At 42.3% G+C, this 14,031-nt stretch overlaps 1 protein-coding gene and 1 long non-coding RNA gene across 6 annotated transcripts in view; one reads left to right on the top strand and one right to left on the bottom strand.

Moving 5' to 3' along the window:
* SEH1L (SEH1 like nucleoporin) overlaps positions 1-14,031 on the bottom strand; it is a 38,282-nt gene that overhangs the window by 20,990 nt on the left and 3,261 nt on the right. For all 4 annotated transcript variants that reach the window (XM_028837897.2, XM_028837895.2, XM_077975392.1 and 1 more), the window contains exons 2-4: positions 13,378-13,428; positions 9,673-9,819; positions 1,509-1,720 (exon numbers count right to left, since the gene is read on the bottom strand). In XM_028837897.2, the coding sequence (XP_028693730.1) occupies positions 1,509-1,720; positions 9,673-9,819; positions 13,378-13,428 (410 nt within the window). The remainder of the gene's footprint in view (positions 1-1,508; positions 1,721-9,672; positions 9,820-13,377; positions 13,429-14,031) is intronic.
* On the top strand, positions 3,983-7,667 carry LOC114673721 (uncharacterized). 2 transcript variants are annotated; one of them, XR_003724522.2, is made up of 3 exons: positions 4,167-4,300; positions 4,817-4,900; positions 5,500-5,515. It is a non-coding gene; the product is annotated as an uncharacterized LOC114673721 (long non-coding RNA). The 2 variants fall into 2 exon arrangements; XR_013408426.1 differs by lacking the exon at positions 4,817-4,900 and having other exon boundaries at positions 3,983-4,300; positions 5,503-7,667.

Raw genomic sequence — 14,031 nt, 5'->3', positions numbered from 1 at the left:
ATATTATTTGAAATTATAATAATTACCAACATAACTCAAACAACTATCAACATCACCACAAATAAGATATCTATCTAGTCATACCTTGGGATGTGGAAAGTTGTATAAATGTGCTCTATTCATCTTTCCTATCAGTTTGGATATTGTTTAATGATAACATAGCAAGAACATGTGGAAAAATAGCAGAATAAAAATTTAAAAAAAAAAGATAACATAGCAAGAACCAGAGGTATAAGTAAATCCTTTAAAAATATACTAGTGACTACCAGAATTAAAGTCTGAAAACAGAACTAATAACAGCATTTGCTTTTAGGGGGTAAAAGAACTTTACCTTTCTTTCTGTATTCTTATAGATTATTTCAATTCTTTTCTTTACCAAGGGATTCTTGTAATTGTTTAAAAATAGTTTAATAAAAAGCAACTATGGTAATATACATGCAATCATGCTTTACATGGCAGTTAAAAAGAAATGAGGTAGAACTAGATATATTAATATATAGAAAAATGCCCACAATGTATCTTTAAGTGAAAAAAGCTAATTGCAAGGAAGGAAAATGTAAGGGTTTCTGGCTGGGTGCAGTGGCTCACGCCTGTAATCCCAGCACTCTTGGAGGCTGAAGTAGGCAGATCACCTGAGGTGACCAGTCTGGCCAACATGGTGAAACATGGTCTCTACTAAAAATGCAAAATTAGGTAGATGTGGTGGCGCATGCCTGTAATTCTAGCTACTTGGGAGGCTAAGGCAGGAGAATTGCTTGAACTCAGGAGGTGGAGGCTGCAGTGAGCCAAGACAGCGCCACTGCACTCCAGCCTGGGCAACTGAGCAACACTGTCTTAATCAACCAATCAATCAATCAATCAAATGTATGGGTTTCAACATCTGTGTGTTTTGTGTCTACCTGTGCTAGTAAATATTTGGGCGTGTTTGCATATGTCTGTTTATGACTTCATTAGTTATTCGTATATGCATAGAAAACATCCAAAAGGTTTACATGAACATATTTACAATGCTGGTTCCCTCTGCTGAGTGAAAACAGGGACAAGTGACATGCCTGGGTGAAAAATGGAGAACATATAATCTATATATCTTGAGAAAAAGCACTTTTGAGAGAATTATCAAATTATTACCTTAAAAATTACTAGTTTATGGGCCAGGCACAGTGGCTCACGCCTGTAATCACAGCACTTTGGGAGGCTGAGGCGGGCAGATCACAAGGTCAGGAGATCAAGACCATCCTGGCTAACAGGGTGAAACCCCTTCTCTACTAAAAATACAAAAAATTAACCGGGCATGGTGGCGAGCACCTGTAGTCCCAGCTGCTCGGGAGGCTGAGGTAGGAGAATGGCAAGAACTCAGGAGGCGGAGCTTGCAGTGAGCCGAGACTGCGCCACTGCACTCCAGCCTGGGGGACAGAGGGAGAAGCTGTCTCACAAAAAAAAAAAAAAAAAAAAAAAATTACTAGTTTATTTTACTAGGATGTTATCAGAGGTTTAACATGTAAACTTACCTTGAAGGGTTCCAAGAAATACAACTACAGCTTAGCTTACATGAGATCTCATGCTGCAAAGACCACTGGCTGAGATTCATAACATCTGGTGCCTCATATATTCTTACTATACCATCTGCCGAACAGGTTGCTAACATAAGACCCATGTGCTTGGGAGCAAACTTCACATCAGTAACAGATGTTCTGCTATCCACCAGAGTTGTCCTTTTAACCTAAAAAAAAAAAAATTAACAATTTAAATTCCATACAAAAAGCAAGCATGGTAGAGTGGGAAAGACACACAGACGCTGGAATCACACAGAAACTCCTCTGTCATTCACTAGGTATACGAGCTTGGGTATGTGTCTGGGCCACAATTTCCTACAAGTACATGGCAAAATACCACATATATAGCTGGGAATCACTAACAAATTAGCTAGCTATAATTAATTACTCCCTTTAATGAAAAAAAAAAATGTCTACCTCCAAAAGCCTACCTTTATTATATAAGTAATCTCTCTTAAGCAGACTGGTCACAAAAAAACAGAAAATGTTAGAATTTTCAGACAAGCAGTTTTGTCATATAAAGCATGCTGCAGGTATTAGATCCTTTAACAGTAAATGAGTTGAGCATGATGGCTCACACCTGTAATCCCAAAACTTTGGGAAACCGAGGCAGGCAGATTGCTTGAGCTCAGGAGTTCAAGACCAGCCTGGACAACATGGCAAGACACCATCTCTACTAAAAATTAAAAAAAAAAAAAAATAGCCAGGTGTGGTGGTGCACGCCTGTGGCCCCAACTATTCGGGAGGCTGACGTGGGTGGACTGCTTGAGCCAGTGGGGCAGATGGTGCAATGAGCCAAGATCGCACCACTGTGCTCCAGACTGGGTAACAGAGCAAGACCCTGTCTCAAAAAACAAACAAACCAACAAAAAAAAAAACACTAAGGAAGGCATGCAATTTCTTCTCTCAAGAGTAATTTTCTGTTAATCCCATTTTGACCACTATTATTCTTTTTTTTTTTTCTTAGGGACGGGGTCTTGCTCTGTCACCCAGGCTGGAATACAGTATCATGATCATGGCTCAAGTGATCCTTTTGCCTCAGCCTTCCCAGTAGCTGGGATGACAGGCACCTGCCATCACGCCCAGCTAGTTTTTCTTATTTTTTTTAGAGATGGGGGTCTCACTATGTTGCACAGATGGGTCTCCAACTCCTGGCCTCAAGCGATCCTCCCACCTCAGCCTCCCGAGTTGCTAGGATTACAGGTGTGAGCCACTGCACGCAGCTACCATGCACTTTTAAGTGAAGGCATTTAACAGAGACCAAAAGAATGGTAGAAAGCAAGCTCTGTGATCACTGTAAAATTCCAACATCACATTTAAAAGTTACCTTCTGGCACACAGATAAGATGAAACCTTACTAAAAACATCAATAAGCCCAGGTGCGGTGGCTCACGCCTGTAATCCCAGCACTTTGGGAGGCTAAGGTGGGTGATCACTTGAGGTCAGGAGCTCAAGACCTGCCTGGCCAGCATGGTGAAACCCCATCTCTACTAAAAATATACAAATTAGCCAGACGTGATGGCAGGAGCCTGCAACCCCAGCTACTAGGGACGCTAAGGCAGTAGAATAGCTTGAATGTGGTAGGCGGAGGCTGCAGTGAGCCGAGATCATGCCACTCACCAGCCTGGGTGACAGAGCGAGACTCTGTTTAAAAAAAAAAAGTCAATAAAGTTTAGAAATCAACAGATTACTGTCTATGGTTACCAAAATGCTTCTTAAAGAGTCTCAATATTGGCCAGGCACGGTGGCTCACGCCTGTAATCCCAGCACTCTGGGATGCCGAGGCGGGCGGATCACGAGGTGAGGAGATCGAGACCATCCTGGCCAACACTGTGAAACCCCGTCTCTACTAAAAAATACAAAACAATTAGGCGGGCGTGGTGGTGAGCTCCGGTGGTCCCAGCTCCTCGGGAGGCTGAGGCAGGAGAATGGCGGGAACCCAGAGGGTGGAGCTTGCAGTGAGCTGAGATCGCGCCACTCACTCCAGCCGGGGCGACACAGCAAGACTCCGTCTCAAAAAACAAGAGTCTCAATATTAAAAGGATGATATTACATACACTTCAAAGATAACACCTTAGCAAACATTTGTCTACAGACCCCACTGAATAATACAAACACAGATGCTGAGAAAATCAACGCACGTGTTACAGTGGGTCGTCAGACAGGAGCGGGGCAGCAGAGGACCCCACCCCACCAGGAACACCAAGCAACCATGCGGTGACGGGCAGGCCGTGGTTAAACTCTCTCTCTGAACTAACCACTGGCTGCAGCCACGCCCGCGAACGCAGTCTCCGAACAGACACAAACCCCGGACACCGGCGACCAGCAGCGCCTGGGGAGATCGCAGGCGGCGGACGAGCGGCTCACGCATGCGCACTAAGAGGCAAAATGGCGGAACCCAGCCGATGTACGACCTTCTAGGAACATTCTGGTAAGGGTAGAAGGCCTCAAGCGAGCATATGCACAACTCCGGTAAACACACCGCACACGCAGCCCTCCCAAGCACGAGCGGGCCACCGCACACGCGGACTGCCCACCCCAGGGGGGAATCAGAGGAGAAGAGACGCAACCTCGGGAAGCACGCCAACGGCTGACCACCCAAGTCAAAGGTCTGCTTTAACCGGATTGCCTCTCTCAGCTGAGAGAGCCCGACAGACTCCATTTCAGTGCCTTCACTTGCAGCCCACCTTACCTCCCCCCGTGAAAGGCGTAGCGAGGGCAAGCGGACTCCAGGAACGCACTTGCTGGTAAGATACTGAGGCAAGTTCAATCAGCAGCTCCCGGGGACGCGCTCGCTGGATGGTACTTAAAGCCCCTGCATTTATCTCTCCGTGACAGTTTCAGTCCCTGCGCCTGGAACTGTTTATTTTTCTGTAACTGCTTCTGTAACCAATTAATTTTTTAACTTTTTGCCTGTTCTGCTTCTGTAAAAAATGCTTCAGCTAAACTCCCCCTCCCCGATTTAGACCATGGTATAAACAGAGATCTAGCCCCTTCTTCGGGGCTAGAGAATTTTGAGCGCTAGCCGTCTCTCGGTGGCCGGCAATAAAAGGACTCCTGAATTAGTCTCACCGTGTGGCGTTTGTCCACAACTCGCTCAGTTACAACAGGTCAAACCACGCATTTGACTCTCTCAAGTCACCCACTTGGTCCTCTTCCAAGTGTATTTTACTTCCTTTCATTTCTGCTGTAAAATTCTTTAACAAACTTCCACTCTGGCTCTAAAACTTACCTTAGTCTCTTACTCTGCCTTATGCCCCTAGGTAGAATTCTTTCTTCTGAGGAAGCAAGAAATAAGGTTGCTGCACACACAAATGGATTCGCCACTGCTAATATATTAATGAAAGGTGACTAAACTAAATACAAATAAGTATCTTGAATTTCGAAGAAAAGTCCTTCTTATGCCACCACTCCCAAATCCAACCTATAGTATACTGAACTGACACACCTCCGACTTAATGCCAAAAAATCCTTTACAAGTCTATAAATTTCTATTCCCTCCTCCCCATAAGCAGCTGTTTGGCTTAGGGAATCCCTAGTGCAAAGGCAATCAGACATACTCCTCCCCCTAGAAGAGCTGTATAACAGTCTGAGTAGCCACTCAAGCTACAAAGTTACCGGAATTAAAACAGTGCGCTATTAGGACAAGGAGACCTACAGACCAGTGGTCCACAAGAGAGCCCAGAAAGCAATCCTCCATATATATAGCCAATTAATTTTCAACGAAGGTGTCAAGAGCATTCAACAGGAGAAAGAACGGTCTTTTCAATAAATGGTGCTGGGAAAACTAGATTTCAGCACCCTAGCATTTTTTAATGACTGAAATAAATAATTTTTGTCAGGCCCTTGCTTGCTTGCACATGTTAATCACTCACTTTTTGCTAAATATTCCTTGTTGCAAACAATATAATGATAAACTGTTGATGTACTGCTTTTTTTTGTCAAGCAGGAAGAGATAACTTCAGGGTCACGTAAAGAAAAATGTTGCCAGAAGAAATGAATGGCTTCAGGGACACTGTTACCAGCTGCTAACAACCAGATGTCTGGTTGCTCAAGGCATTACCGGAGACTAAAAAAACACAGACTTTTTCCACTAGATTCTGTGAAACTCCCCATCCCTTACTCTCTAGTCACATTAAAAACTACCCACTGCTTCCTTTTGTTTAGATGGATTTAAGAGATCTTGCCCTCCCACCTTCTTGCTTTAGTCAAATCAAATAAACCTTTCTCTATCTCCAAGTACCGGTGACTCAGTATTTGGTCTCAGCTCCGCACTGGGGATACAAAGCCTGAATTGAGGATTCTATAACAATCTTAGAAGAAAACGCTGGGGAAAGTCTTCCTGACACTGGATTTGGCAATGCTTTCCTGGATATAACACCAAAAGCATGGGAAACAAAAGAAAAAAATAGATAAACTGGACTTCAAAATTTTTATATTTTGTGCATCAAAGAAAATCATCAAGAGTGAAAAAGGCAACCCACAGAATGGGAGAAAGTATTTGTAAATCATTTACAGATTGTGCATACGAAATCCAAAAATCTGAAATCTGAAATGCTCCAAAATCCAAAACTTTTTGAGCACTGGCATGATGCTCAAAAAAAATGCTCATTGAAGCATTATGAATCTCAAAGTTTTGGATTTAGAATGCTTAATTGGAGTCGGGCATGGTGGCTCACACCTGTAATCCCAGCACTCTGGGGGGGCCCAAGGTGGAGGATCGCTTGAACCCAGGAGTTCAAGACCAGCCTGGGCAACTCTATTAAGTGAATAAATAAGTAGGCAAATGCTTAACTGGTAAAAGTATAAATGCAAATATTCCAAAATCTGAAATCGAAAACATTTCTGAATCCTAGCATTATGGATAAGGAATACTCAACCTATACCAGATAAGGGATTAATATCTAGAACATATAAAGAACTCCTACAACAACAAAAAACCCATTTTAAAAAACGGGCAAAGGATATGGATAGTATTTTCCCAAGGAAGACATACAATTGGTCAATGAGCACATGAAAATATGGTCAACATCAGTAATTCCTAGAGAAATGCAAATCAGAACCACAATGGAGATACCATGTCACAACACAGTCACTAGGATGGCTACAATAAAAAGCACAATAACAAGTGCTAATGAAGATGTGGAAAACCTGGAACCGTTGAGCATTGCTGGTAGGAATGTAAAATGGTGTAGCTGCTATGGAAAAGTCGGACAGTTCCTAAAAACGTGAAACATAGAACTACCGTATGAGCCAGCAATTGTACTCCTAGGTATATATCCAGAATAATGGAAAGCACGGTCTCAAACGTTTATCTTTACAACAATGCTCACAGTATTCGCGACAGCCATGAAGCGGAAATAACCCAAGGGTCCGTCTACAAATGAACGGATAAATAAAATGTGGTATACACACACAATGGAATATTACCCACCCACAAAAAGGAATAAAGTTAATATATGCTACAATATGGACAGACCTTGAAAACATTTTACTTAGTGAAACAAGCCAGTCACAAATGGACAAATACTGTGATTCCACTTATATGCAGTACCTAGTTAAATTGATAGACAGTTGAATGGGGGTAGAGGGAGGAGGAAGGGGGAGGCATTCTTTAACAATACGGAGTTTATGTTGGCAATGATGAACAGTTTTGGGTATAGATAACAGTGATGGGTACACAGCACTGTGAACGTAATTAATTCTACTGAATTATACCACTTACAAATAGTTAAAATGGACCGGGCACCGTGGCTCACGCCTGTAATCCCGGCACTTCGGGAGGCCAAGGCGGGCGGATCATTTGAGGTCAGGAGTTCGTGACAAGCCTGACCAACATGGTGAAACCCTGTCTCTCCAAAAAACACAAAAAAATTAGCTGGGCATGGTGGCACATGCCTGTAGTCCCAGCTACTCAGGAGACTGAGGTAGGAGAATCGCTTGAACCCCAGAGGCGGAGAATGCAGTGAGCCGGGATCCCACCACCGTACTCCAGCCTGGGCAACAGAGCAACACTCTGTGTGGGGGGGAAAAAAGAAAACCAAACAGCTAAAATGAGAAATATTACATTATACATATTTTACCACAATAAAAAACTGCATCATGGCCCACATAGTGGCTCATGCCTATAATCACAGCACTTTGGGAGGCCTAGGCGGAAGAACTGCTTGAGTCCAGGAGTTCAAGACCAGCGTGGGCAACATGGTGAAACCCCATCTCTACAAAATAAAAAATAAAAAAATTAGCCTGTGGTGCACGCCTGTGGTCCCAGCTACCTGGGGGGCGAAGGTGGGAGGATCGCTTAGGCCCAGGAGGTTGAGACGGCAATGAGCTGCGACTGGCTCTAATGTAGTAGCATGCATTAGGGAGAGTAGGTGAGGGGTAACAGCAGGACACTCCCACTACATACTTCCTTTTGTTTCTTTTGAGAGTTATACCATGTGCATGATTATTACAAAAAACAAATCATAAAAGGGGGTAAAAAAGCCTGCAGATGATAATACCTTCATATGAAAATGCTAGGAGGAGTCTTACATATAATCTAGTTCAATGTTTTCACTTTATAGATGAGGAACTTCAACAGCACACAGATTATATTATGTTCTTGCCCAAATTCAAACATCCAGTCAGGCAAAGACAGCGATAAAAGCAGATGCAGATAAGGGAGAGTGTATTTTTTTTTTTTTTTTGAGATGAAGTCTCGCTGTTGTCCCCCAGGCTGGAGTGCAATGAAGTGATGTCGGCTCACTGCAACCTCTGCCTCCTGGGTTCAAATGATTCTCCTGCCTCGGCCCCCAGAGTAGCTGGGATTACAGGTACCTGCTACCATGCCTGGCTAACTTTTGTAATTTTTGTATTTTTAGTAGAGAAGGGGTTTTACCATGTTGGTCAGGCTGGTCTCAAACTCCTGAGCTCAGGTGATCCACCCGCCTTGGCCTCCCGAAGTGCTGAGATTACAGGCATGAGGAGAGTATATTTTCTCTTTTTTTTTTTTTTTTTTTTTTTTTTTTTGAGACGGAGTTTTACTCTTATTGCCTAGGCTGGAGTACAATGGCACGATCTCAGCTCACGGCAACCTCTGCCCCCTGGGTTCAAGTGATTCTCCTGCCTCAGCCTCCTGAGTAGCTGGAATTACAGGCATGAGCCACCACGCCCAGCTAAGTTTTGTATTTTTAGTAGAGACGGGGTTTCTCCATGTTGGTCAGGCTGGTCGCAAACTCCTGACCTCAGGTGATCCGCCCACCTCGGCCTCCTAAAGTGCTGGGATTATAGGCGTGAGCCACTGCACCCAGCCGAGAAGAGTATATTTTCTAAGAAAACAAAAGTAACCACAAAACAGAAGAAACATTTTTAAAATACTTTTATTAACCCTTGGCCGGGTACGGTGGCTCACGCCTGTAATCCCAGCACTTTGGGAGGCCGAGGAGGGCAGATCATGAGGTCAGGAGATCAAGACCATCCTGGCTAACACAGTGAAACCCCGTCTCTACTAAAAATACAAAAAATTAGCTGGGCACGGTGGCGGGCGCCTGTAGTCCCAGCTACTTGGGAGGCTGAGGCAGGAGAATGGCGTGAACCCGGGAGTCAGAGCTTGCAATGAGCCAAGATCGCACCACTGCACTCCAGCCTGGGCGACAGAATGAGCCTCCGTCTCAAAAAAAAAAAAAAAAAAAAAAAAAAGAATTGTATTAACCCTTAAGAGTTTAAGGTTAAAAAACAAAAAGAATTTTAGAGTTAGGCACAGTGGCTCACGCCTATAATCTCAGCAACTCAGGAAGCTGAGGTGGGGCCAGGAGTTTGAGACTGCAGTGAGCCAGAATACTTAAAAATCATATACGACTATTATAAAATACACTAATAGGTAAAATCAAATACAAGGCAAATATTCTGGATTCATCATAAAAGTTATAAGCAATGCAATGATGCTCCTAATCATTGCTTCAGACCCAAGTTAAAATGAAATAAACAAGAAAAAAAAAACATGGAAGGAAGAACTTTAGAACTGGTAAAAATAGAGGGGAGTGGTGATATTTTACCAATTATCTGAGGTACCCTTGGGACTAGTGCTCCTTGGCTACTCATGTCTTCCCAGTCCCCAGAATACCAACAAATGTCTCACCCAGTGGCTCTGTCCTCGCAGTTTATCATTTGATTCTCCTACTATTTCTTCCCATACAGCAGCTGTTCGGTCAAAAGAACAGGAAGCCAAAACCTGTCCAAATTCAGGATGGGCCCATGTCACACGCCATACAGATCCACTATGTGTCTGGGGAATCAAAAAGAAAAAGAAAAGAACAGATATTCGTTATTCCAGGGCTCCTTTTTCCCTAAAAACTTAGTTTATTCATATTTCATAAACACTGGTTTTATGTGAGGAAACAGAATATGGTTTTACTTCTATAAGAGGAGAAAACTGATCAACATAACATGTAAATAAAAAGTTAAATCCACAATGTTTTAACCTTTAGAAGACATTCGATACTTAGGATTATAGCGCTTCTGGAGTTCAGTTCTTTTCACATTTTACTAATAAAACAAAAATCTAGCCAGATAAAGTTTACTACTTTCCAGTGCTGATAGTTGGAGAGTTGCTTCTAACCAACCTTTAAAACAAGGATTCTACAAGTCCACCATTTTACTTGTAAATTCTTTCTACAGAAAATACCTATCTAATAAAATAAATAACATTAGATTTATTTGCTCCAAAATCCACAGAGATGGAAAGTAGATGAGTGGTTACCAGGGGCTGGGAGCAGAGTGAACATGAAGTGACGGCTAAATGAGTGCTGGGTTTCCTTTAGAGGTGGCAAACAATGTTCTGAAATTAGAAGTGGTGGTGGTCGCCAATTTAATGAATATACTTAAAATCACTAAATTGTACACTTTAAATGGGTGCACATTATGATATATAAATTATAGCTCAATGAAAAAAATACTTTTTTAAAAAATTTGCTTCAACCAGGCATAGTGGCTCACACCTGTATTCCCAGCACTTCGGGGGGTTGAGGTGGGCAGACTGCTTGATCCCAGGGGTTCGAGACCAATCTGGGCAATATGGCAAAACCCCATCTCTACAAAAAATTAGTCAGGCGTGGTGCTGTGCAGCACTTGTGGTCCTAGCTGCTTGGGAGGCTGAGGTGGGAGGATCACTTCAGCCTGGAAGGTTGAGGCTACAGTGAGCCAAGATTGCACCACTGCACTCCAGCCTGGGTGACAGAGCAAGACCTTGTCTCCAAAAAAAAAAAAAAAAAAAAAAATTTGCTTCAAAAGTCTAATAATATATGGAGATTGTAGCCATAAAACGCTCAAATGATTTTAACTGACAATATAGTCTATTGATAATAGACTACTGTATGAAGAGCAGATAAGGGGAAGCCCAAATCCTTACACCCCTCATGTTGGCCAAGGGGTGGGAGTGGAGGGGATCGGAGAAGGGATATAAAGATCTTAAAGAATGTCACCATCAAAAAAATTTGCGAGGTGCTTCTCAGGGAAAATACTGTATAATAACAAACAACATGCAGAAAATGTGTTTCACACTCTATAGCTAAAATTTTTTACAGTCAACAACATAAAAATAGTTTAACCAACAACTTCAACATGGTAATGTCACCAACTAAAGGTACATTTTGCACCCTTATTTTTTAACCTTGTTTTGTCCAGTGTTTTCTGTACCATCTTTATTTCTTACTTATACAGGGCTATAAAGTTAAAAATGCACACTAAGGCAGGTACGTTTTATTAGATTTACAGTAAAATGCAATCTAACTAAAGAATAAGGTTTGCACAAAGATGCTCATAACAATAAAATGGAAACTTAAATATCCATTAGTTAAGTAAAATGGTATTTTTATTGGCTGTTAATAAAAAGCCTTTAAAGATACAGAAAAGTACATATGAAATACATTAGGCTTAAAAGCAAGAGATAGGGGTTTCCTTTTGGAATGATAAAAATGTTTTAGAACTAGAAAGAGGTGATAGCTGCCCAACACTGTAAATTAAGTAAAAGTCAATTAACTGTTTACTTTAAAAGTATTAATTTTATGATATGTAAATCTCACCTCAAAGGAGGGGGGGAGTTTGGATAGAACTTTCACAAAAGAAGATACATGAATGGCAAATAAGCATATGAAAAAATAATCAACATGAGGTATTAAGGAAATACAAATAAAATCCAATGATTTTGTGGTCACTTCTCAACAACTAAAACGTCTATAATAAAAAAGGTATCATCAAGTGCAGGTGAGGATGCAGAGAAACTGGAACCTCACACACGGCTGGTGGGCACAGTCACTTTGGAAGAGTTTGGCAGTTTCTTAGAAAGCTAAGTATACATAACCCATCAATTCCACTCCTCGGCATCTATCCAAAAGAAATGAAAATGTATGTCCACAGACTTACATTCCACTCCTCGGCATCTATCCAAAAGAAATGAAAATGTATGTCCACAGACTTACATGGCACGTTCTTAGCATTACTCGTAATAGCCAAAAACTAGAAACAACTCAAATGTCCATCAACTGGTGAACAGACAAAACGTGGCAATATATATACAACTGACTACTCAGTATCAAAGGAACCAACTGACACGACACAATATGGATGAACCTCAAAACATGCAAAAGCAAAGTGACCAGACACAAAGGACTATGTATTTCAGAATTCCATTTCTATGACATTTCTAGAAAGGATAAACCAGGCCGGGCACGGTGGCTCACGCCTGTAATCCCAGCACTTCGGGAGGCCAAGGCGGGCGGATCACTTGAGGTCAGGAATTTGAGACCAGCCTGGTCAACATGGTAAAACCCTGTCTCTACTAAAAATACAAAAATTAGCCAAGCGTGGTGGCAGGTGCCTGTATTGCCAGCTATTCAGTAGGCTGAGGCAGGAGAATTGCTTGAATCCAGGAGGCCGAGGTTGCAGCGAGCCGAGATCACGTCACTGCACTTCGACCTGGGCGACACAGCAAAACTCCAGCTCAAGAAAAGGGCAGAGGAGGGTAGGTGAGAGGAACCTATGGAGACAGAAAATGGATCAGTGGTTGCCTGGGGCTTGGAGTGGGAAGAGGCCACAAGTAAACGTCTGAGTTTGAGAGAAATGTTCTAAAACCAGATCACAGTGATGGCTGCACAACTCTGTAAGTTGACTAAAACTCACTGAACTATACATTTAAAATGGATGACTTTTAAGGTATGAAAATTTCTACCTGGCTGGGCACGGCAGCTCACGCCTATAATCCCAGCACTTTGGGAGGCCGAGGGCAGATAACCTCAGGTCAGGAGCTTGAGACCAGCCCGGCCAACATGGCAAAACCCCATCTCTACTGAAAACACACAGATTAGCCGGGCATCGTGGTGCGTGCCTATAGTCCCAGCTACTCAGGAGGCTGAGGCAGGAGAATCACTTGAACCCAACAGGCAGAGGTTGCAGTGAGCCAAGATCACACCACTGCATTCCAACCTGGGCAACAGAGTAAGACTTTGTCCCCCCCCAAAAAAAGAAAAAAATTTCTACTTGAGTAAAGGTTTTTTTTTAAAGAGAAAACTATGTATATAACATTACAACTATTAAAATACGTAAAGGAAAAACGAATATTCTGAATTACTAAGATAATTATGTTAGAATGCTACAAATTACAGATTTTCTTGCTCTCAAATTCTGAGAAACACACTTGTTACTTTAATAGTGAAAAACAGTAAAATGTCTCTCCAGGAAAAGAACTACTATATTAATTTTATCATTTTCTCAAAACAATTCATTGGTAACTATGCAATAAACAGTAAATATTTCTGTATTATTAATAACTGTAAAAATAAACACTAACCTTCCAGCTAGCAGTACAATGCCAGTCACCACTTTCACTTTTATCCCAGACCTACAAGAAAATAAAAGGCAGATATTTTATACAAAAATTCCTACAAATTGATACGAAAAACTGTAAGACTGAATCAGTGTACAAGCAAAGGGATGAACATATAATTCACAAAAGAATACAACCAGCAAGTAAACATTCATTCATTCAATTAAATATTTATTGGGAGGCCGGGTGCGATGGCTCACGCCTGTAAACCCAGCACTTTGGGAGGCCAAGGCAAACGAAGTCAGGAGTCCGAGACCAGCCTAGACAACGTGGTGAAACCCCGTCTCTACTAAAAATACAAAAATTAGCCAGGCGTGGTACCCCATGCCTGTAGTCCCAGCTACTAGAGAGACTGAGGCTTGAACCCCGGAGGCGGAGGTTGCAGTGAGCTGAGATCACAACACTGCACTCCAGCCTGGGCAACAGAGCGAGACTCCTGTCTCAAAAAATAGAGAGAGAGAGAGAGAACCTTGAATATGTCAAGCACTGGGCCAGGCACTGAGGGATTCAGGAAGCTGAGCTCTAAATAACAGAGATAATTAGTTACAGTCAAATCTCCTTATTCAAAGTAGTTGTTTTCTACAGTGTCGCCTCCACCACAGAAACATTGCTCCCAGG

The sequence above is a fragment of the Macaca mulatta genome, chromosome 18, assembly GCF_049350105.2.
Source record: "Macaca mulatta isolate MMU2019108-1 chromosome 18, T2T-MMU8v2.0, whole genome shotgun sequence".
Taxonomy (NCBI): domain Eukaryota; kingdom Metazoa; phylum Chordata; class Mammalia; order Primates; family Cercopithecidae; genus Macaca; species Macaca mulatta.
The sequence above is the reverse complement of the archived record's forward strand: the minus strand, read 5'-3'. Positions and strand labels throughout refer to the sequence as shown.